This window comes from Schistocerca cancellata, chromosome 2 (assembly GCF_023864275.1).
Source record: "Schistocerca cancellata isolate TAMUIC-IGC-003103 chromosome 2, iqSchCanc2.1, whole genome shotgun sequence".
Taxonomy (NCBI): Eukaryota; Metazoa; Arthropoda; class Insecta; order Orthoptera; family Acrididae; genus Schistocerca; species Schistocerca cancellata.
This window is the reverse complement of record NC_064627.1, coordinates 279,470,628-279,497,135: the sequence shown is the minus strand read 5'-3', so window position 1 is coordinate 279,497,135 and position 26,508 is coordinate 279,470,628. Positions and strand designations below refer to the sequence as shown.

General features: G+C 38.8%; 1 protein-coding gene across 1 annotated transcript in view; it reads right to left on the bottom strand.

Moving 5' to 3' along the window:
• The window catches only part of LOC126161617 (mediator of RNA polymerase II transcription subunit 14), a 188,776-nt gene that overhangs the window by 99,097 nt on the left and 63,171 nt on the right, over window positions 1-26,508 (bottom strand). The window contains exon 11 of the mRNA XM_049917572.1: window positions 5,637-5,841. Within this exon, the coding sequence (XP_049773529.1) occupies window positions 5,637-5,841 (205 nt within the window). The remainder of the gene's footprint in view (window positions 1-5,636; window positions 5,842-26,508) is intronic.

The following is a 26,508-nucleotide window of genomic DNA, read 5'->3' as shown; positions in this document are numbered from 1 at the left end:
ATTCATTAATAATACATTAAATAATATTTACAAAACAAATCTTTCCAATCATCTGTATACAATCCCAAGCAGCCCATATGCCTGCAGATACTGTTACATCACATCAGCACATAAAACACGACAGGTACCCCATGTAACAGAGATGTATATATTAGACATTAAAAGTAATGTTATAAAGGATTACTGAAATATTAGTTAACACTCATGGAAGCAAATTATACTTCCAGCTTTAGTGTACTGAGCTCCTTGACACGTACTATGGCTAAATTATAAATACTAAAAGCTGATATAACATGTAGTAATAATTAACCCCTTAATAAAACATAAACTGCACCATTATTGATAATATAATTAAAGCGAGTGGTGCATATAAGATGCAGACTGCTTGAGTTACAGACTTCAAGTGAACCTATAATTACCTGCAAAACAAAATTATTGTCCACTTTATTATCCATTAGCCGAAAACCTCTTCTACATTTCATCCTACAAAATTATATATTGGGCTGGTAAGTCATGAAGGTAAAGCTCTAATATATTAGGTAGACGTAAATACACTACTGGCCATTAAAATTGCTACACCACGAAGATGATGTGCTACAGACACGAAATTTAACCGACGGGAAGAAGATGCTGTGATATGCAAATTATTAGCTTTTCACAGCATTCACGCAAGGCTGGCGCCAGTGGCGACACCTACAACGTGCTGACATGAGGAAAGTTTCCAACTGATTTCTCATACACAAACAGCAGATGACCGGCGTTGCCTAGTGAAACGTCATTGTTATGCCTCATTTAAGGAGGAGAAATGCGTACCATCACGTTTCCGACTTTGATAAAGGTCGGATTGTAGCCTATCGCGATTGCGGTTTATCGTATTGTAACACTGCTGCTCGCGTTGGTCGAGATCCAATGACTGTTCACAGAATATTGAATCTGTGGGTTCAGGAGGGTAATATGGAGTGCCGCGCTGGATCCTAACGGCCTTGTATCACTAGCAGTCGAGATGACAGGCATCTTATCCATATGGCTGTAACGGATCGTGCAGCCACGTCTTAAATCCCTGAGTCAGCAACCATCTGCACGAACAGTTCGATGACTTTTGCAGCAGCATGGACTATCAGTTCGGAGACCATGGCTGAGGTTACCCTTGACGCTGCATCACAAACAGGAGCGCCTGCTATGGTGAACTCAGCGACGAACCTGGGTGCTCGAATGGCAAAACATCATTTTTTCGGATGAATCCAGGTTCTGTTTACAGCATCATGATGGTCGCATCCGTGTTTGGCGACATCGCAGTGAACGCAATTTGGAAGCGCGTATTCGTCATCACCATACCGGCATATCACCCGGCGTGATGGTATGGGGTGCCATTGGTTAGACGTCTCGGTCACCTCTTGTTCGCATTAACGGCACTTTGAACAGTGGACGTTACATTTCAGATGTGTTACGACCCGTGGCTCTACCCTTCAGTCGATCCCTGCGGAACCCTACATTTCAGCAGGATAATGCACGACCGCATGTTGCAGGTTCTGTACGAGCCATTCTGGATACAGAACATGTTTGACTGCTGCCCTGGCCGACACATTCTCCAGATCTCTCACCAACTAAAAACGTCTGGTCAATGGTGGCCGAGCAACTGGCTCATCACAATACGCCAGTCACTACTCTTGATGAACTGTGGTATAGTGTTGAAGCTACATGGGCAGCTGTACCTGTACACGCCATCCAAGCTCTGTTTGACTCAATGCTCAGGTGCATCAAGGCCGTTATTACAGCCAGAGATGGTTGTTCTGGGTACTGATTTCTCAGGATCTATGCACTCAAATTGTGTGAAAATGTAATCACATGTCAGTTGTAGTATAATATATTTGTCCAATGAATACCCGTTTATCATCTGCATTTCTTCTTGGTATAGCAATTTTAATGGCCAGTAGTGTAGTTACTTATATTGAAAGAGGGGGGAAAATTGTGGAGGGGAAAGACTAGAACAAACACATCTAACATATCAAGTATAAACTCATTAACTAATATTCTAGTCTTCCAACATATAACCTGCTTGAAGATTTATAACAAATTTTTATTTTTTAAATCAGATTGTTCGCTGAGCACACATCTTGGCTGATTGTTAAAGAGTGTAAATTTCAATTTCTTTGTAACTGTTCATAAGCATGCCCTTATTAAGTATGAGTAACACACATAATGTATTATTTTTATCAGTTATATGTTTACTGTTACGTAAGTGAGGACAGAAGGAAGATTTATTATTTGCACTGGTATTCACGGGCACGGTCTAACTCGTACAAAAATTCCTACCCATTTGTGCTACATAAATTTTATTACAATCGTAACATTTAAGTCTATAAATGCCCGAGTGTTTCATAGACTGAATTTTTTGTGTATCATGTTGGAGTGTTCCATTCAACTCATTGTGAGTGGAATGTCATGAAATTCTTTTGCTATTTCCTCTGATACACATCCACAATATGCCAACAGCACATGTTTAGTTTCAGTAATTTTTGAGAACAGCCAGCAGTCTTGCTACAGTGGTAACATCAGTTCCCATCAGATCACTGATGTTAACTGCTGTTGGGCTGGACTAGTGTGGTGGGTCAGAACCATTGGGCCTTCAAGGACTGGTCCAACGGAGGTTAGTTTTTAAATTTTTGAGAAAATTTCTCTTAGATAAAATCAGTTGTTTCAATAAAAAATGTTTTTTTTGCAGTCAAGACTGTTTTTAATGCATTCTAAAATATTTATCTTTGTTCTCTGGTTGTTGTTCTGGCAGTGTAATTTGATCATAATATCTCCCATTTTTACTGTTCTGTTTCCTATCATACATTGCCTTACCCATTTCTTTCTCATACCCATTTCTGATCACTGTTTAACTATTTGTCAATTTCGTTTTTATCAAGTGGAGTATTTAAAATTCTACTTGTCACAGAACAAAAGAAGGGTCTTTTTACAACAATTTTTGTTACGCTTCTAAATACAAACACAATTCATTCATTTAGCATCTCTTTCACTACTGGTAATTGAACAGTGGTTGGCATTGCAGCAAACTGTGAGTGTATCATATGTCTTTGCCTAACTATACTATAGTACAATAAGATACAGTACATAGCCTTGCTTCACTGTGATTTGAAAAACACATCAATAGGTGACAGTTATTTTTTTTCCTACTTTTAATATAGTGTTGTTCATCTTAGTTAATCGGTTCATCACTTATTCGTCAACTTCAAAATTTGACATACAATGCTTAACTGTGTCCATTGCTTCAATAGCTTTTGGACAGGCAAAGGTTCTGGTTCGCCCCTGTCTTCACTTCCTTCTTATTTCTCTGCCATAGGTAACTGCAACACTTCATAAATTGTCAAAGACTGACAGACGGCTGGCTGCCCCATTATTTACTGCCACGTTCAGCCACAATTCCTTTATTTCCTGGTATGATGCCTTCTGTAAGTATCCAATAAAAGCCAGACTTGTTGAAGCAGCTAGAAATTGCACTTCCCTACATGGGATTCCAGGCACTTCTTACAGAATGCGTAAGATTCAAGATCATTATCTTTCTTATTGTAGAATGAAGATAGCCGTGCCTCTGCCTGCCTCTCCTTTACTAGAATCTCTTTGTTGCTGGCATTTTATACTGCCTTGGGTGAGGGACTGAAGGTGGCTCATACAGTCACGTGGAAAGAACGCTACATTTATATTACATGGATATGACATATTTTGAGTATACACTGCACATTGGTCAATAAACAGGATGACTTTCCTATTTCTAACACCCAACCTTGCATTCCAGGCGCACAAGAATTGTTTGAATATAATTGTCATTACCCATGCTTTCGCATGTATAAATATAAGGAAATATTTGCACATTTTCACAGCATTGTGGACTCTTCACCTTTCCAATTACTAGTGGCACCATTTTCTGTCCCATTTTCATTATAACATAATGGACAGTTAGCATCTCTCTACTAAGTTTTCCACCATGGCATTTCTTTACTCTGAACTTGACAGTTTTGTCAGGTGGAAGGTGAAAAAATAAGTCCGTTTCACCTGAATGTTACATTCCGTTTCACCTGAATTACATTTATCGTTGTGATGATACCTTTCTATGACTGATGGAAGAATATTTTTTCCATGACTGAACAGTGTCAATGTTAATGCTTCCAGCCTTATCTTGAACACATTTACACACACATCGTTTTGGTTCTTGATCCACTCACTCATTGGATGCTTTGAGATCTGTGAGACCCACCTTCTGTGCCAAACACATTGCTTCAGCAAGGAGTAAGTACAAGTTCCTTTTATCCAGTTACGTAGCATGTTTTCCAGTTCCGGAAACCAATTGTCGCACACTAGTTTTTATTTGCTGTGACCTCCTTCAAAACATACTCCTTAAATTATTTTTCATTTGCTCAATATTTTATATAATGTTGAAAGCGGAATGTTCGATTTTTGTGCAATATTAACATGATTCATGTGCAAATTTTAATCCACATCTTGAATAATGTTCCACTTTCCATCATATGTGAACTGTCTCACTGCTTTTTTGTCCATTATGTATACTATTCAACACAAACTGATCAGGGCCAGCGTGTCATTCAGATGCTAACCATGAACAAAGGGCACCAGTGACAGGGGTCCATACTAGTAAATATTCAGTTTATCGTTGGGCCACTACCAACCACCAAGCGATACTTTTCTGTAGAAGTCGGAAGGCAATGAACTACTTCTAAACTATACATATTACTTCTATTAATCATTTCTACCATAGAATACGATCTGTAAGACTGCAAAGTTGCTCACACTGCACAAAATTGTATCCCAACACGTTTCCCCACTCTTGGCCATAAATGTCCTACTTCCAGCATTCCCACAACTCCAGGTGGCAAAAAAAGTTGCAGTGGCCAAACAGTACTGATACTGCCAGATTTGAATGTGATGAGTGGTAAGAGAGAACAAAGAGTTGTTTTAACATGCAATTAACCCATCTGGGAATGGGACGTAAAAATGGACATACTATGTGGGAAAATCAGGTATCAGAGACATACTAACAAGCTTCCACAGTAGTACCTCAAAACATATTCTTTCAACCATTCGCATAATGCTCTAACATTAATTTTTGCTTGCCCTGAAACAGGTGTTTACAAACAAAACTGGTTACTGCAGGAAGATACAAAAGTTCACCTACAAAACAGTCAATCTCAAATTTAAAGCAGTGAGAACAGTGAAAAGGCTGGAATACAAATTTAAGAAACAATGAATCAACAATTTTTAGAGCCATCAGTCCCCTCAACAAAGCAGGCATGCATGCATTCCTGTCTGGCAGGTGCTTCCTAGCACTTTACTTCACAGATGCTCCCTTTCACATTTCTTATTTGTTTTCTTCTACATTTTCTCTTCACACGTAATAGAAAGAATGTAGACTGCCAACAATCAACATTTTATCCATTATACACATCAGCATTACTAGTCTTTGCTTCCTTTCCTTTCTGATTAAGGTGACTTTCTTGCCTGGCATTATTCATTATTGATGTTAACACACAGACATTAAAGCAAAATAGCCTTATTTCAATACTAGTAACATGTAGCTCCACAACATAATAGCACAGAGACTTTGACTTGAGACAAACCTTAGTTCTGAGATGAGAGCAGGCAGCCTGGCATGGTCATTGTTCAGTGCAGTTTGGAGCTCAGGCACAAGGGGAGCATCATGCTGTGGGACATGGCATTGTAACATTCCTGTGTGTGTGTCCACAGTCACCAACAACTGCTCAGCTCGAAGACACGGAGACAGCACAGGTACAGCCAATATAGCTGGCGATCCTTGCAAGGGACCTATGACAAGCATCTATATAAGTAAGCTACAATCCAAAGAACACAAATATTAAGTCTATCAGAACCCTGATCGCCAAAACCAAAATAAAAGTTGTGACTGAGAATAAGTAGTACTGCAGATAGTCAATATCTAAAACTATTACTTTGCTGTTAACAAATAGTTTGCAACATGTTTCATGTCAATCGATACTGGAAAACAGATGTCTTCTCACAAGTGGCTACATTTGATCCTTTTAAAAGTTTCTTTTAATTTACTGTCGTGCAAAATTATGTGCTTTAGGAACACTGATTCTGTAATATGTTACTTGTATACAAGTTTTCTTTCCATTCATACTTCACGCACCCAAAAAGTAAAAAAACAAAAGAAGAAGAAGATAACATCTGAAAATGACCTACAAAGTGAAGGGAAAAAAGTGTTATGTAAATGGATGAATAGTAGTACGAAAAAATTAACCAATAAACAAATGTGAGCTAACACCGATATTTCAACAATAACAGATACAATGTTTGTAAAAAAAATGTTTCGAACAAGAAACAATTCAATAATTCTCAAGTAAATGGAAAAAAATCATCTTCTGATCTGACAATTATCCTTTAAGTTCAGGATCCTGTGCTATTAACTCTGAAGAACTCACATGAGACATACTTTCACACTGAAGTTCTAGGATACAAGTATACCCATTTAAAAATCATTGGCTTTTTAGAAGTTGTCCATTTATTCTGTTATAGGGTGTATACACAGACAAAGAAAAAAAACCCTGATTTTTCCCAGATTTCCTGGTTAAAAATACAGTATTTCCTGGGAGAAAATACACTATACCTAGAGTGAATGTACATTTTTTCCCATGTTAAGTGACAATATACTTTCCCCTGGAGCTGTAAGAAAACATTTAACAAATACCATAAACAGTATCATGACTGCAACATGATGTTATTTTTGATTTTTTCCAAATGGACTAAGCTACAGATCAGTATTGCACTACAACCTGGTTTTTTGCTGTTACACTGTTGGCTTTGCCAACTCACAACCAAACTGTTACCTTCCATTCTAACCTACACCTTGGGCTAAGCTAAAGATCAATCTGCCACCACAACCAGGTAATCAATTCTCCTTCTCCTTCGTTTTTTCCATGTTCATTGGCTTCATCAATTAACAAAACTGTGAATATATGGTAGAAAAAGTGACATGACAGTAGCCATCAAATTAAAATTTCCAGACTATTATACTGTGGTTGAAGTATAAAACTTTCTGCTTATGTTTCCTCTCCAACTGCGGAAGACATCTTCAGAGGTAAAATGGCAACCTGCAACCAGAACTCTAGGGAACATCGAAGATACAACAGTCGCAATTGAAAGTAATCGATTGTCATTCTTGTGCTCAGGTACATCAATGCAGATAAAAACATAATAATTCTTATTGCAGATAAGGATAATGCCATGGTCCTGATGAAGACTATCATGAAAAGATCAATAATGTTTCGGATCCCACCAGTTATTAAAAAAACTTCACAAGCATCCAACCATGAAGATCTTAAAAATTGCTAATCGATTGGTGAAAGCATCTTCACTAACCTCTGACCATGAGAAACTACTGTGCAACGTGGAAGTACACCCACCTAGGCTCTATGGATTAACCAAGGTGCACAAACCATACATTCCTTTGAGGCCTGTTGTGAGTGCTATAGGGTCTCCCACCCACAAATTTGCTAGACACCTTGCCTCACTGCTGCAACTGTATGTTAGTGGAACTGATAGCCATATTAAAAATTCATAACATTTCATCGAATATTAAAAGAAATGCACGTGGGCCAAGGTGTTATCCTTGTTAGTTTTGATGTTGTCTCGTTATGTAAGATGATTCCAATGAACGAAGCTAACTCATGTTAGGCTGATACTTTTCCAGTAGATATTGTGGAGTTATTCACACACTGCCTCACCATGACCTATTTCAATACAATAATGATTTTTATGAACAGATTAACGGAGTGGCTATAGGCAATCCTCTCAGGCCAGCTGTTGGAGAACTTCGAACAACAGGTATTGCAGACTGCCAGGAAAAGACCAGCCGGGTGGTACCGCTATGTCAATGACACTTTCTCAGTATGGACACACGCTACAGACGAATTGGATGCCTTCCTTACACACCTCAACAGTATCAATCCAAAAATACAATTTACTATTAAGGCAGACAATAATGGCTAGCTGAATTTCTTGGATTTGTCTGTTATCAAGTAAGGGGACAACTGCCACACCAGACAAAAAAGAGGGGGTGATTAAATCCTTGGTAGATAGAGTACACAAAATTTGTGAACCGACTTACTTAAAAGATGAGTTTGAACATCTACAGTCAATGTTCAAGAAGAACAGTTATTCTAACAAGGAGATAGACAGCACGCTTTACCTAAGTAGAGAATCAGGACCCATGAGGAACGAAGACCGCCCAAAGGGAAAGTTTCCCTTTCATTCATCAGTACAATTATAGATTGCATTGGGAAAGTGTTGAGAAAGTACGGTGTGGAAACTACATTGTAGAGTCCCTTGCAGTTGTGGACTGGTTTATATTGGTACTACACAAAGAAGTGTTAACACCTGCCTCGAACACAAGAGGAATTGCCGTCTGGGACATATGGATAAATCAGCCGTAGAGGAACATCTTTATACCAAGAGGGTGATCATGAAATAAAATTCATTGAGATGAGTGTCATATCAAAAACATTCATTATCAAACACATATGTATAGAGAGGCTACTGAGATTTATAAACACCATAACAATTTTAACAGAAAAGAGGAAGGTGTTAAATTAGATAAAATTTGGATGTCAACACTGCAACATGAGAAGGACTATAGATTACTTTCAACCAAGAATGTTGGCATTACCAGCGATAATCTCATAGCCAACATCACACGGCAGGCTGTGGTGCCCTCTATACTGCCTATATATTCACCGCTCTCTCGAGTTCTGGTTGCAGTTCACCATTTTACCTCTGAATATGTCTCCTGCAGTCAGAGAAGAAACATTTGGAGAAAGTTTTAAGCATCGACCACTACCAGCTGTGAAAGCTTACATTGTATTGTCTATCCCTTGAATGGTAAAGGTGTTGTACCTCAGCGTAGAATAGCCTGGCACTTCAGGAAACCAAACCCAGCAAAAACAACACTTTTTGGAAAGATCTTCGATGTGTGGCAACATGTACACTGCATATTTTCATGTTACAATAGTATAAACACGAATTCCACCAAAAACAGCACTGTAGCTTCTGAAGTACTAAAACCGAGACTGCGGTGTACTTTTGTCAACCAGTCAACAGATATTCAGAGCATACGACATGTGATGTCATCTGTCAACAGCAACATGACTGTTAAGTAACATGAACAGACAAATAGGAGATGTTAATGGTTTAAATTAATATGAATACAATATAGCTACAAGAGAAGGTAAGCTGTCTCATATAATAGTCATCTTTCTTAGCATATGTTACCTTTACCTTTACATCTACATCTAGATGGTTACTCTGCAATTCACACTTAAGTGCCTGGCGGAGGGGTCATCGAACCATTTTCATACTACTTTTCTAGCATTCCACTCTCGAATGGCGCGTGGGAAAAAGGAACACCTAAATCTTTCCGTTCGAGCTCTGATTTCTTTTATTTTATTATTATGATCAATTCTCCCTACATTGGTGGGTGTCAACAAAATATTTTCACTCTCGGAAGAGAAAGTTGGTGATTGAAATTTCGTATATACACTACTGGCCATTAAAATTTCTACCCTACGAAGATGATGTGTTACAGACGTGAAATTTAACCAACAGGAAGAAGCTGCTGTGATATGCAAATTATTAGCTTTTCAGAGCATTCACACAATGTTGGCGCCGGTGGTGACACCTACAACGTGCTGACACGAGGAAAGTTTCCAACTGATTTCTCATACACAAACAGCAGTTGACCGGCATTGCCTGGTGAAACGTTGTTGTGATGCCTTGTGTAAGGAGGAGAAATGTGTACCATCACGTTTCCGGCTTTGATAAAGGTCAGATTGTAGCCTATCGCGATTGCGGTTTATCGTAATGCGACATTGCTGCTCGCATTGGTCGAGACCCAATGACTGTTAGCAAATACGGAATCGGTGAGTTCAGGAGGGTAATACAGAATGCCGTGCTGGATCCCAACAGCCTCGTAACACTAGCAGTCGAGATGACAGGCATCTTATCCGCATGGCTGTAATGAATCATGCAGCCACGTCTCGATCCCTGAGTCAACAGATGGGAATGTTTGCAAGCCAACAACCATCTGCAGGAACAGTTCGATGACGTTTGCAGCAGCATGGACTATCAGCTCGGAGACCATGGCTGCGGTTACCCTTGACGCTCCATCACACACAGGAGCGCCTGCGATGGTGTACTCAATGATGAACCTGGGTGCACGAATGGCTAAACGTCATTTTTTTGGATGAATCCAGGTTCTGTTTACAGTATCATGATGGTTGCATCCGTGTTTGGCGACATCGCGGTGAACGCACATTGGAAGCGGGTATTCATCATCGCCATACTGGCATATCACCCGGCGTGATGGTATGGGGTGCCATTGGTTACACGTCTCGGTCACCTCTTGTTCGCATTGATGGCACTTTGAAGAGTGGACATTACATTTCAGATGTGTTACGACCCGTGGCTCTACCCTTCAGTCGATCCCTGCGAAACCCTACATTTCAGCAGGATAATGCACGACCGCATGTTGCAGGTCCTGTACGGGCCTTTCTGGATACAGAAAATGTTCGACTGCTCTCCTGGCCGGCACATTCTCCAGATCTCTCACCAACTGAAAACGTCTGGTCAATGGTGGCCGAGCAACTGGCTTGTCACAATACGCCAGTCACTACTCTTGATGAACTGTGGTATCTTGTTGAAGCTGCATGGGCAGCTGTACCTGTACACGCCATCCAAGCTCTGTTTGACTCAATGCCCAGGTGTATCAAGACCGTTATTATGGCCAGAGGTGGTTGTTCTGGGTACCGATTTCTCAGGATCTACGCACCCAAATTGCATGAAAATTTAATCACATGTCAAGTTCTAGTATATTTGTCCAATCAAGACTTGTTTATCATCTGCATTTCTTCTTGGTGGAGCAATTTTAATGGCCAGTGATGTAGATCTCACCACAAAGAAGACCGCCTTTGTTTCAGTGACTGCTACTCCAACATGCGTATCATATCAGTGACACTCTCACCCCTACTGCACGATAACACGAAACAAGCTGCCCTTCTTTGCACTTTTTCAATGTCCTTTAAGAGATATCTATCACAGATGAACCAGTAAAATTTTAAACAATGGCATAAATGGCTGGTATTCCGGGCAAGGAATTTTTCTAAGTGGTTGTTTTTGAGGTGTTAAGTTTTGAATGATAGTCAAAGTTTCACAAAGCACCTAACGTCCAGTATGTGTTGGCTTATCGATTATTCAAATGATTTTGAATTGCATCCCAGTTGGTTTTTGAACAATTTTTAACATATTCTAAGTTCATTTCTGAATGAATCATATGTTTATTTTTCAATTCGTGCATAGTGTTCGTGATGTCTCTGCCTTGGGAATCCCCGTCACATTTAGCAATATAAAACTTTCCTGTAGACAAAAGGGTACAGGGCTATATAAGCTGAGCTGAATAAACAGGTAAATACCAATCACTGTTTGTTTATGTGGTGGTTTGGGTGTGTGAATGATCAGCATTGTTATCATTATTAGTGAAACCTATAGATTCAGAATATCAGAGTGGAGATAAACAACTAACAGGAATAACAGGTAAGAATGATTACATATTATCTTCTCGGTGTATCCAAGATAATGACATTTTGACAGAAAATAATTTTTGCCAGATCACTACACTACCAGTTGTACAGTCTGTGATTAGCAGCCACTTTACATTCTATTCTTGGAATAGTGTGGAAAACACATTTACAAAACACAAAAGTCTAACCGGAGAATAAACGCGGGTAACTGAACCTGTGATTCTGGCAGTGTTAGTAAAGTTAACCAGAGAATAAGTTTCCAAAATGGCAGGAATAGTTGTGAAACTGGTAATGACAAGACTGTTTGTTAGAATGAGGAAGAAGAAGAAACAGGGACAACACATAAGTTATATGGAAGAATCAGACAATTCCAAATTTATATAAACATTTTCTGCTACTACTTTTCGATCTCATGCTTGAGAAACTGGAGTGTATGGATGAAATGTAAAACTATTTCTTAACATGAAACTCTTTGCTTGTAGTAGCCTAACTGTCATTTGATATTGGTACTTCTTGAATTACTTTCTGTTGTGTTATTTATGTAAATGAGGTACACAAAAATGACCATTTGCGCCAAAACCGTCTCACTTATTTGGCATGTGTTACAATTGCTGCCATATTAGAAAGGCCTATTTCATTTTATCTAGCAAACAGTGACAAATTAAGCATAATCAAATCGAAAAACCACACCAGTGTTGGGTACTATTCGTATTATCAGCTTTTTCAGTATTAGAAAACAACATTTTGATTTTTCAGGTAGTAAACCATTTGACGAACTTTGATGACAGAATAGATTTTATCACAAAAAGGAAAGCACACTGCGCAAAGCTGTAGTAAGATCAGAGAGGAAAAAATGCTGGACCTAAGGATAAAAGAAATGTGTACTGTCTTGGTTCTCTCTTCTCTTTACTGGTTTTATGTTCCCTATATTTAATTTTATGTCACACAAAAGAGAAGTTTATTGGCTAATAGGCAATAAAAAGTGCAAATTTTCTGAATATTCTTATTCTCCCGGTCACAAAAAATAAATAAATAAATAATCCCACCCAGTATTAACTGTGAATTTTTTAAGGGGGTAGGATGTCAAACCGGGCAATTAGGAGCAGGAGAGGCACCACAGGACATTTTAATTTCCACTGTCTTGAATATAGGTTTGATGGCTTCCATTGCAAAATATAAATGTTTGAATCCCACAGCGCAAAATACAGTAACGTGCGATAAAAGAGTGCTGTGTGAAGAGGCGTGGCACTGCACTTCGGCACACTTAAGACCGAACAATGTATCTTACACTTCCTCGAGCATATATGTTTTATATATCAACCTCTTGTGAAAGATGTGTGCTACAAAATGAACATATTTTTGAAAAAATGATTTTTTAAAAATTTTTTGGATGTCCTATGTGAAACTCTCAGGGGAGGGGGCACACCACTGTCAAGTTTTTGCCCTGGTTTGGAAATATCGTAGAACCGGGGCTGATCAAACACACCGTGATTTAAGAAATTCATCACCCTCTCACACACATAACATAATTCATCCAGTGTAAAAGGAAATTTACTTTGAAAGTAATGCTTCTCAAACCACCAGTGGTAATATTTTCTCACAACCTGTTAGACATGTACGCAGTTGTGATCTCGTGTTCATCAAAAGCAGTTTCCTACTATGAAGTATTGCATAGTCTTCATCCTAAAGCCTTTGACTCGTTCCGCTGTTAGCAGATGCTTGCGTGTGTGATATGTTTTGTTGTGAACGACGCAATTTCTTTGCAAAGAAAAATTTTTTGGTGTTATTCTCCCTTTTATGTTTTACTGCTGCAGTGTTATTCTCCAGTAGTGGGCTATAGTAAAATTCTTTGTCATAGTGTCAGTTCTTGCCCCTCAAAATTACAAAAATTTTTGAGTGAAAACTAAAACAATGAAAAATACCTGTAATTCTAAAATATTACTGGATTTTTTCCAGGTGAAAAAATTTTTGTGTTTTTCACGGGGTGTGTACACCCTGCATCAATATTTTACACACAGTCAGCATTGAAAACATCAGGAAAAGACTACCATTAGAGCTGCATGAGAGTTGAGGAGCTAGATGAGGACTGAAGAGCTGGATGGGTGTTAAGAAGCTGGACGGGCACTGAGAAGCTAGATGGGTGCTGAGGGTGGTGGTGGTGGTGGTGGTTGTTGTTGTTGTTGTTGTTGTTGTTAAGTACCCATACCAAAATTTTATCATGAGATGAATGTGAATAAAGTCACAAAAAACTATTGAAACTTGAACCGGGAGAAAAAGAAAAAAATAGAGCCGCCAACCCCACAAACATACACACAGAGAAAATCATGTCGTCTAGATAGTAAAAGTAGTGGAAAGAGTTAAACATTACAGCAGACAGCTATGGTTAATTGATCGTGGAAATAAAAGGCATGAGGCAGCCACTCTGCAACACACTAAAATCTTCAGCTTAAAACTGAGGCCAGAGTCTAGACTCTTCACAAAATTTTAATAGCTTCATCACACTCATTGTTTTCAGCTAAAATAGAAATCTCATTAGTTGCAGTGAGGATTTTGATCCAATTGTGATTAATAACTACACTGATCATAAGGCCGGTTTGTGGGTACAATTTATTAAAGTTTATCAAACAATGGAAAATCCAGATTGGAATGTAACAATGGTATTAGAAGGAAAGTTGCCACTCACCATACAGCGGAGATGCTGAGTCACAGATAGGCACAACAAAAAGTGTTTCACACTTAAAGCTTTCAGCCAATGACCTTTCTCAACAATAGACATATGCACACACGCGGCTGCAGTCTCAGGCAATTGTGGAGTGTTGTTTCAGTTGCATGAGACTGCAGTCGTGTGTGTGTGTGTGTGTGTGTGTGTGTGTGTGTTGTTGACAAAGGACATTGGCCGAAAGCTTTAAGAGAGAAACTCTTTTTGTTGCGACTATCTGCGACTCAGCAATATGGTGAGTGGCAACTTTCCTTCTCATAATATTATTTATTAATGTTTTGTAGGAATTGAATTATAATGGATTAAAGTTAAGTTGTGAAAATGATGACATTCAAACCAGCAAACAGTCGCTACACCTCGAGAGAGCAATCATGGCTCAAGAGTGCAGCAAGCATGACCAACTGTACATCTGGTGTGGTGGTCTAGTGGCAGTCTGCATGGTAGGAAGGCAAGAGGTTGTAGCATCAAACTCTGGATGGGTCCTTTTTTTCACTATGCCTTTTAACCTAGCATTCACCTCTCGATGTGGAGATTTGGCAGAAACAAAATGTGGCTCTGACTCCACGTTACACTGTAACTCCCCTTTTGCCATTGGATAACTCGTTACGGACATCCAAGTCACCTATTTGAGCATCCAAGTCACCTATTTGAGCATCCAAATGATTGCAATTATTTCAGAACAACTGCACAGCGAAAAAACAAGCACATCCAAAATCAGTGATTTTCAGTTACAGTAGAAACCCAATATACCGCAGATATGGATATAACGCAGTATAAAGAATATCCCTCAAAATAAAATACCATTTTGAATGATTTTTGCACTCTCAGTACATTTTATAAACTTGGAAAAAATCTTATTACAGACTAGATGTAGCTTTTCTGCAGCATAATTTACTGGTGCAACCCCCATGCTCTCTAAACAATAACCAAAATAGATGTTTATAATTTAACTCAACCTTTGGTTTGTCTTGTCAACATATCAGAATTATTGCTTGACAGAAGCTTTGAATACAAATCTCATGGTTAACACTGTGTCACAGTCAACAAAGTGACAACGCAACAGTGCTTGGTAATGAAATGAGCACAACCACCATATGGATAATAAATTATTCATTCACTGTCTAGACTTCTGTTGCTTGTTATGAAGTCACAGGAATGGAAAGCTTATTTTGTGAGTAATAAACTAAACATTACTGGTCATGTGAAGAATGATGAAACTAAAGCAAGTTTAACATGTGGGTGTAGTGTATCTGAAGGACCAGTCAGGGGATGGGAGAAAGAAGAGAATAAACCTAGAAGCTTTGTAAACATAGTTGAAAATGATGTGGGAATGGACGGAAAAATGGTTGAACTAGGAAAAGACAGTGAAATTGATGTATGCCTTTATAGGTGGTTTTTAATGAAGAGAAGAGAAGTTTTGCCACTTCATGTGCTAATTATTAAGCCCAAGCTGAAAAATTTCACTTTGATTTACATGACAACACAGATTTTATAGCTTCTGAAAGGTGTTTTTCAAGATGAAAATCTCACCACAGAATTCACAAAATGACCACTGTAGGAGAAGCAAGGTGTTGCAACAGTGAATCTGCTCCGCGGTTTCCTGAAATACTACACAAAGTAATGGTAGATGAAAATTTTAATGGTCATCATGTGTGTAATTGTAATAAATAGTGCTTTATTATCAATTGCTTTGAACCAGAAGACTCTATTTCAAAAAATAAATAAATAAAAATAAGAAAAAAATCAGGCAATAAGATGGGTTTGAAAATGAACATTGACATAATATTACTGCTGGAACACTTTGCGGGGTATAATGTCACGATCCACAAAACTCTTCTGAACCTAGTGTCCGAACCTAATGTTTCATCCAGGTAGACAATTCTTGTCAAAGATAAAACTTAACTATTGATTGTTCTCTTCTCTAAGATATACTGATTGTTGTTTTCACAAAGATAAAAAACTGTTTAGCAATTCTGCAGAGCTGCTGTCCATATGTTGCCAAGTTTCACGGTCTCTTCTTTCCTATTAAAATTATCCCTCTGATTAAATATTTCAGTGGCTTCTCTACATAGCTGTGGATAATAGTTCTTCATCATAGATAAAATTTTGTGACTTCCTGACTGAAGAGTTACATATGATTGGTCTGTTTTGCCTAGCCAGCAGACACTTTTGTATTTCTTTAGTCATGTATTCACACTTATCTTGGTTGTTCCATCATAAATTTCACCACTCATTCACTCAATTTTATATATTCTACATTCTGACAGAGAAAGCTGTTTATCCTTCACAAATGAGAGTGCTTGACCTTTTTGTCTGTTGGTCTAAAAAACGGTGTAATGTTATGTTTCTGTAAAATCTTTCTGATCTGATCTGTTACTTTTTTAATAAAAAGGAGAGAAATAGCACTCTTCCATTGGTGTTTTTCCTGCTTGTCCTTCAACATTCCACTATTTGGTCATAGACTTCTGTTTACTTCTTTCCCCGAGTAGCCATTTTTCTTGAAAGCCTGCTTTAGATGTTTTAATTCAGTGTCCTTGTATTCCTGGTGTACAAATTGTTTCACCTGTATCACCAAGACTTTTACTGACACCTCTCTTTTGCTGTAAATGGTGATTATAGAGTTTTTCTGTAAATATCTGTGCGTGTGCGTTAACGTTTCGATAAACCTTATGTTCCAACTTTCCGCCAGTCTGTCTCATAACTAAAACATCCAAGAAAGGTGTTTTGTTTTCATTTTCTATTTCTATTATGAACTGGATTTGTGGATTTATTTTATTTATAAAATCAAAGAGTTCGTCCATAACTCTTTTACCATGTGGCCGTGTGGATGAATTCTTTGGTTTTCTAAATAAAACAAATCAAAAAATCCTGTTCACCATGGAAAAAGAAAATGACAAGAAAATACCTTCCTTTGATGTTTTAGTTGCAAGACAAACCAATGCAAATTTGGAACATAATGTTTTTTGAAAAGTAACACATACGGATACATATCCACATAAGAACTCTAATCACCATCCACAACAAAAGAGAGGTGTCATTAGACGTCTTGTTGATAGAGCCGAAAGGATTTGCAGATTGAAATACCTGGATGCCAAACTGAAACATCTAAAGCACGCTTTTGAGCAAAATGGGTTCTTGGGGAAAGAAGTAAACAGAATTTTATGACCACATAATGGAAGACTAAAGGACAAGCATGAAAAACAACAATGGAAAAACGCAGTTTCTCTGCCTTTTAATAAAAAGAAACACATGAGATGAGAGAGTTTACAGAAACATAACAGCAGACTGGTTTTCAGACCAACAAAGAAAATAGCGAGCACTCCAATCTTTACAGGATAAACTCCCTTCTCTTTCAGCAACTGGTATGTAAAATTTCATGTATGTTTGGCAAAGTTTATATTGGACCAACCATGAGAATCATGACTGCACAGCTAGAGGAACACGAAACTCTCGGCTGAGTGGACAACACAGACAAATCGGCTGTAGCAGAGCATGCTCTTCAGTCAGGAAATCACGAAGTAAGTTTTTTGAAAAAAAAAAATAAATAAATAAATAAAAATTTTATCTACGATGACGAATTATTATCCACGGCTACATAGACACACCACTGAAATATATAAACACAGGGATAATTTTAATAGGAAAGAAGAGACCACGAAACTTTAAGACAGCAGCTCTGTAGAATTGCTAAACTGTCTGTATCTTTCACAAGACAACAATCGATAATAAAGTTTTATTTTTGACAAGGATCATCTCTTCTCATCAAGTGTAGTCAGCAAGACTCAATGGAGGAGCAATGCCTCTGAAGATGTCCAGTGCAGTTCTGGATGAAACATTAGGAACATAAGAGTTTCACAGACCAAGACCTTATACCCTGAAAGGCTTACCAGCATCAATGCCATCCACTCATGAAAGCCTTTATTCTGTCAAAGTAAGAATAACCCTCTTCCCTGCCACAAATAAATCAGGTAGCCATCATCTGACACTCTCTGTATAAGTAAAAGAAAAAGAATGAGATGTTTCAAGCATGTGAACATGTCATCATTATAGTTTACTCACAGGCATGCGAAGAATGCGTGGACAACATGTGACATTTTCACCAACTGGTATCAAGAAGAGTTTGTTCCACCAGAGAGAAAGTACCTGCAGTCACTTAAGCTGAGAGAAGAAGCTGTACTAATCCTTGATCACTGTCCAGCCCATCCAGCTGCTGATACGTTGCAAACAGAATATGGAAAAATAAAAACTTTGTTTTTGCCAAAAAACATGATAGCATTAATTCTGCTGCTGAGTACTGGCATCATACAACCATTGAAAACTAATTACCATTATGAACTGCTCACATCGGTAGTAAAAAATACACATTTCCCTGCATGAAAATACACCTTTTCCCTGTAGTTATAAAACTTATCAATTCTTTGAATGATAAAGGTTTTATGGTTTTATACACCGGCGTAGAACTTTCCAGTACTTTAGAAAATGAAACACAGCAAAAAAAAGAAGAAGAAGTTTTTTGGAAAGACCTTTGATGCATGGCAACATGTACACCGCATGTTTTCATATTACGAAGGCATAAATACAGCATGGAAGCTTCCGAAGCTGAAATTGGGATTGTGATGCTGGGATTGTGATGCACATTTGCCAGTTAATCACAGCTCACATCATATGATCCCACCAGTCAGTAACAGCAGATATTCAGAGCATAGGACACGTGATGCAATCAGCAAATAGCAACATCACTATTACGTACTGCAGGCACACAAATAGGAAAAGTTAATGGTTTCAATTAAAATACAGTATAGCTACACGGGAAGCTACGATTTCACATATAATACTGGTCTTTTTTGGCATGTAACACTTCTCAAATCACCATTCGTAATATTTTCCTGTGGCCTGATAGAAATAGGTTCATTTGAGCAGTTGCCACAGAGCGCCAGAAAATAGGTATTACTGCGCACGCATAGCTACAATGGTGTAGGAAGTCGTGCTTGGTGTTTGCTCTGCTCATACACCTTTCATTGCATTTCTGATCAAAATTTCATGTGTACTGGGACATCATGTGAGTGACAATGTGCAGCACTGTGGCATGTGGAGTTATTGTTACAATTATAAAGCATGGTGTGCTGGAAGTCTATAATTTAGCAAAGAATGGCATTCTGTAAATTTAAAATGTAAGCGACACAAATTAAGAAGTAATGTCAAGCCTAGAGGAAATACCAGACAAATGTTGAAACATGTCTTGTGATCGAAAAACATTGTGTGTCATGGAAGGTAGGTTTGTAAAATTCTGCTAAACCTGTCAACACATTTGAAACAAAACACTTTATTCAATACTACTGACCAAATTTGCCTGTTTATTCATCTTCAAGAGAACATATACATATGCTCATACGTATATAGCATTATAAGAGATCTTACATCATGTCATAAAAGAAACAGGACATCAGAGAATACTCCAAGAGCATCGGAATTTCGTAAGCCGTACTAAACTGCATAATTCGGCTTAAAGTGCACACTCGTATGTCCAGATTCAAACTAAAGTAGACCCATACCTGGAATTAAGCTTTTCAGTGTGGTTTTCAGGTTGCCAATTTTCTTGGAGTTCCAGTACCGTATTATCTCATGTTTGGTTCTTTATTTTATGGCATAATGCCAAATGTGCCAGATGATGAAAACACGCACCTGAAATTCAGCGAACAGTTGAAACTAGCCAACAGTGTGGAATGAAGCACTTCGTTTCAAATAAATTGACTGCCTTTGCGGAAAAGTTTAATAAAGCCAAATTTCTTTAGAAAAACGACAAATATAACTTCACTGTTCTGCAAGACAATTAATGCTTGATTGCTTATAATGTGGAAATAAAATCTGAGAACGGAAACTAGTAACATATTTTAGTCTTCCATTATTATTTGAATGTATTTTAATTCACTAGATAGCTCCCAGCCACAGAAATCCATTTTGTTTTCATTTGATGTGAGAGCTGTAAACTAAGAGAAAACAGCAAGTCACAAAATATAAACACGGATCACAAGGAGACTACCATGCACTAAAAATCAGAACACTCTGTGCATGTACGAATCTGGCAGCTTGGGTGAGCCAGATAAATTTTCCCGGGTTGCATCTGGTGCTTGCTGGTACTGTTCATACAACTAACAGTCGCACTTCAAGCAGCCAGAAGTGGGAGAAGGTGCTGCTCATACACGACTTCAGCTCTGTGCATGCATGTGAGCCTGTTGGCAACTGCTCAAACCAAACTAAACTGTGAACAGCTGTGACATCATGTTCACCGAAAGCAGTTTGTTGTTATGAAGCATTGTGTAGTCTTCGTCTTAAAGTAAAATTCCTTGTTAAAGTATCCGTCCTTACCAATCAAATTTACAGAAGTTTAACTAAAAACTAAAACAATGAATAATGTTTGGAATTCTAAAAATTCCCAGGTTTTTCACATGTTTTGCCTGGGTTCCCTGTGTTGTACATACCCTGGTATTCAGTAGGCCTGGCATGGCAAAGCATCAGTATGACCACTGTTAGGAATTGCTGGAAAAAGTGTTCCACTGAAGAAAATGCAACAGATGAATTCTGTAGGGACATAAATTTCAACACCAGTGACATTATGTTCTACAGTGCAATATCGATCTTGAAGGCTTAAACTGTTGGGGAGCTGCCGACAATGAAGAACCAATCTTGAAGATCACAGATGACAAGAACATCATTGACATTGTTTGAAATGAGAGTAGTGAAGCAGTTGAGAATGAGGGTGATGAAGCTGAAGCAGAAAGTATAGATTATGTTCCCAATACACATAAAACATTGGCTAATATAGATAAAGTAATTACATAGATGGAGCGACAAAGTGAACCAAACCAAACTGAGTTGTTCCATCTAATGTGCATAAAACAATACGCACTACATAAATTGTGTGAAATGACGTAGTGTAGCTTGAGGCAGTGTTGTAAATTATCATACTGTATTTAATACTGCACTTTATACATCATATTGAAACTTGTGTTGTTATTTGATCAACATTTGAGTGAACTTTGTCTAACTGCTGTATCCTATTTGGTAGTTTTCTGAAGTGTTTTACTTCTAATGTTCTTTAAATTTAAGTACAGTTTAGTACACTATGTATAATATTGCATTACGGTTCTTCCTAAACTTCCATGTGGAGTTTGTCATTAAACGGTTCACTCTCAATAAATCACAGGTAAGTTGTAACACGGCTGTAAAGCATGTCCCACAACAAATGCGTTATACACACATCAAAAAACGTTCTGCATTGCCCCGGTTCCCAGAACTCCTGAAGATAAGATGTTGATGGTGGATATTGTATCACAGACACAGTCCCCTTTGACAGTTCAGAGATGTCACTAAACCTGCCCAAAGATGTAAACAACCATGCATGAGCAGTGCCTATTGGACAGAGGGGGTTCGACAGCCGATTAGCTCCAGTCATTCCACCAGGAAGGAGGTACACGGCTCATGTTGTCTGTAGTTCCACCATGCCTTGACGGTCAATACCGCGGTTCTGTCCAGCTGTCTCAGAGGGAAACGGAGCGATGTTGTTCGGACATGGAGGGGGTACAGAGAGACAGGAACTGTCGAAGACATGTCTCAGGCTGCCCAAGGGCTACTACTGCAGTAGATGACCGCTACCTACGGATTATGGATTGGAGGATCCCTGACAGCAATGCCATCATGTTGAATAATGCTTTTCGTGCAGCCACAGGACATCGTGTTACAACTCAAACTGTGCGAAATAGGCTGCATGATGCGCAACTTCAATCCTGAAATCTATGGCGATGTCCATCTTTGCAACCACGACACCATGCAGTACGGTACAGATGGGCCCAACAAAATGCCGAATGGACTGCTCAGGCTTGACATCACGTTCTCTTCAGTGATAAGTGTCACATACGCCTTCAACCAGACAATCATCGAAGACGTGTTTGGAGGCAATCTGGTCAGGCTGAATGCCTTAGACACACTGTCGAAAGAGTGCAGCAAGATGGAGGTTCCCTGCTGGTTTCGGGGTGGCATTATGTGGGGCCAATGTACACCGCTGGTGGTCATGGAAGATGCCATAATGGCTGTACAATACATGAATGCCATCCTCCGACCAATATTGCAACCATATTGGCGAGGCATTCATCTTCACGGTCAAGAATCCGCACCCCCTTCGTGCACATCTTGTTACTTCCTTCAGGATAACGAAATCGCTCGATTAGAATGGCCAGCATGTTCTCCAGACGTGAACCCTATCAAACATGCCTGGCATAGATTGGAAAGGGCTGTTTATGGATGATGTGACCCACCAACCACTCTGAGGGATATACACCAAATCACCATTGAGGAGTGGGACATTTTGGACCAACAGTGCCTTGATGAACTTGTGGATAGTATGCCATGATGAATACAGGCATGCATCAAGGCAAGAGGACTTGCTGCTGGGTATTAAAAGTACCGGTGCGTACAGAAATCTGGACCACCACCTCTGAAGGTCTCGCTGTATGGTGGTACAAAATACAATGTGTGGTTCTCATGAGCAATAAAATGGGTGGAAATGATGTTTGTGTTGATCTCTATTCCAATTTTCTGTACAGGTACCAGAACACTCGGAACTGAGGTGGTGCAAAACTTTTTTTGATGCGTGTAATTAGGCTTTAACTGTATTTATGCATAAAGTAAATATTTTCTGTAAATTTACTTCAGCCTGGGATGTAGCCTTGTTTCACTTATTTAACGAAAGTTTTGCAGCAGCACAGCAGATAATTCAACTTTCAGCTTTCTACTTTCCTCGAACGAAAACAAACACAATTCTTTCCATGACAGGGTGAAAGATATTATCTGTTTGGGCACTTTCAAATTATACAGAAGACTGGTAACTGAATTTCCACTGACGAGATAGAAATTTACGGCTTTTAAATATTGTGGGCACAATCTTTGTGTATGGGATTCAGAAATATCTTGTGGATGAACACACAAGATTTTGAAACACTTCTACAGGTTATTACAGGACATATTTTGAAATATGATGACAATTTCAGACTGCCAATTTCTGCTTACCTCAGGTCAGCAATGGCAATTCACACTCTTAATTCATGGCAAATTCTTTGAACAACAGGCAGTACATTACTCAACTTTGAAATATTGAAATAAATATGACCAATAACGAACAGGTAAGCACTTAAACAACAGACTGTGATGTGAAACTTACATTTTGAAATAATCAAACATTTTTAGCCAACAGTTTCCCTGCAATCTTATGAGAACAACTGTGAAGCAAAAAACATGTGAATTAAAAATATGTGGTGTGTTATTATTTACGCTTCAAGTAAAACGTTTTCCAAAAAACTACTTCAGAAACTTTGCTTTGTTTACACGCAGCATGTTCTTTCAGCAGCCCAGCACATGACTCAACTTTTAACTTCCTGCTTTCCTTGAATCAAATCTAGATGTGGATATGATTCTTTACGAGACTTGGTGAGAAGTCTGCCATAAAGGGTCCATGGCAAAGAATTGCAGCAATGAGTCTCAACAATGCATCATAGTGAATACTAAGTGTCACAATAGAATTGCTGTATCATAAGCTAAACATACAGATCATGTGTGTTTTTTCTTATTTCTTGTCACCTCAGTCAGCCTCTGATACACACTGAGTCATTCACACATGTACACACACATGATTCTCATATAATATTTACACTGATTGTAAACATATTAGTTACATCACTATGTGCTTCCATATTGCCATGAGATGTCACTCCAAATACCAATTCAATATTATAAAAATCAAGCCTTCAGGGAACTTCCTGGCACGCGCTACTTACATCATGTAAGATGCATGAAAATGATGATATTCATTTACTTAATGTTGTTCTCTGAAATGCAGTGATTTGCATGCCACAGGCATCACAGACTGGAGTGAGGAGGGGGGAGAGGGGGGAGTGGGGGGGACAACACACGATATGCTCGCCTATGTAGGAAGTGGTGTGTTAGGGAACAGTGCCCAATTTGGAGGTGGATCAAGGCCACTTCATACCACTGGCATGAACTGCAGGAGTAATGCCATGGCCAGCTAGCTGGCTTCACCAACCACATGTTACTGTCTGTTACTGCCACCCTTCTCCTACACGTGCATGGATCTCTGACTCACCAGCGAAATGATGCCTGCAGGGCAACAGCAGATTGTTTCATTACGTTTGCTGCAGGCTTCCTTGCCAGCTTTGTCTCCCTGTTCATTTCCCTGAATTCCCACATGCCCTGCTACACAGCAAAAAAATACTCACTTCCTCCCCCCACCCCCCACAGTTAAATGAAGTACAGTTGATCATGTGCAAGCTAGCCTATTTTCTCTGGGCACTAAGAGTATCTGAGGTGATGAGAAATTGTTTGCCCTGGATACATCTCATCTACTCTAGTGCCTTCACGATCACAAGGAGTTCTTCAGTAAATACGGTATGTTCACAGATGTCCCGAATTACTTTTGAAAAATTCAGGACAGAGCTAGAAAAATCATGGCTGTCACAAAAAAAAAGGGTGGGGGTGGGGGGTGAGGGGGAGTGGCCGTCTGAAATGCACGTGTTGTCTGCAGCACACATGTTATGTAAGTGATATTCCCGTTCCATGTCTGGCATAGGATATCCTTATTCAAGTGCGCTATTGCTGCTCTGATGCTAGCTCACAGCTTGTGCAAGTCCCACACAAAGAAAAAAATGTAATCGGGTTCCACAGGACCTGGGTGTCAGATCTGGTCTGCACAAACAATTCCACATGCTGTGCGACCTACTGGTGAGTGGTCTGTCATTAACTAACCAGGAAGGAAAAAAAAAAAAAGAAAAAAAAGCAGCTTCAGGTGTGTGTGAGCATTAAGCTGCAAACTGGACCTTTCTGCCTATTCCCATTTCTAAAACATATGTGATCAAAGTTGTAAAGACTGTTTTGGAACATATTGTATACGCATAGGAGAGCGGCTAAGCATGCTTGCCACTGCATTTTTAATAGACTAAAATGAAGAAACTATCTATTGTTAGGTCAGCTATGGTTTATTATAGTCTATTTCCACTCAGTCAAATCTCCACAGGCACGAGAAAAGGTCTAGGTTTACTTCAGACACTCGTATAAAAATCCCTCGGCACGCCTCCGTACGCCCTCAAAACTAGGCGGAAATCCTAATCCAGGGAAATCCAGACATATTGCAACCCTAGTTGGTGGTGCAAAGTTGAGTGCAATGATTCCCGTCAGGATACAAGAAGAAGAAGAAGAAGAAGAAGAAGAAGAAAAGAACCTTGCCTCATTTTAGTGACAGGTTGAATTTAGTTTTACAGACAATACGTGATGATGTCCACAAATGCTAAGTAATTTGAATATTCAGCCATTTATTTGTGTGAAAGGTATATAAACTATGTCACCGGCTGCATACGTATGGCCACGTTTTCAGTCTTACGGGTAGCATCATAGCTATTAAAAATTCACAAGCACAAATTTTCAGGACCATCTGTATGGCATTAGGAGGGATAATTTAATATTTATTAGTCTGTTTTAAAACCATGTTATATTCAACAGTTTTCCTATTTAAATAGTTATTTCCTGCTTTTTAGTCTTGTGTGCGTGAAATTTTTCATCTGATTTCAAACATTTTGATGAGATCACAGCAGGACATGTGGTAAACTTCCAGTTTCTCTTCAAATGAGTCAACCAATATATTGCTTCCTCATAGGTATATCTCGCAAGAAGACCATAAATGTAAAATCTTGAGTGAATCGAGCTGACAGGGAAGCTTAGCAGCAATCGTCCTTAAGTGCAAAACATTCGTGACTGGAATAAGAAAACAGGGAAATAGCCATCGTACCCCTAGTACTTACTCTCCACTACACACCAAAATAAAGCGAGTCAATATTGCATTGTCATCGAGTTCTGAGCTAAGTTGAAAGTTTCAAGTCTATAGCTTATCAGGAAATTAGTTTATAATCAGTTGCAAAATTTGTACTGAAAGACAGACCGACTGGAAAACAAAGTACTCTCCACCACACACCAGATTCGAGAGTGAATTAATAGTGCAGTGTCATCCTGTACTTACACCAAGTACCTACTCTCTGCCACACACCAGAAAAGAAAGGAAGTTAGTATTGCAGTGTCATCCAGTTCTGAGTTAAGTTGAAAGTTTCA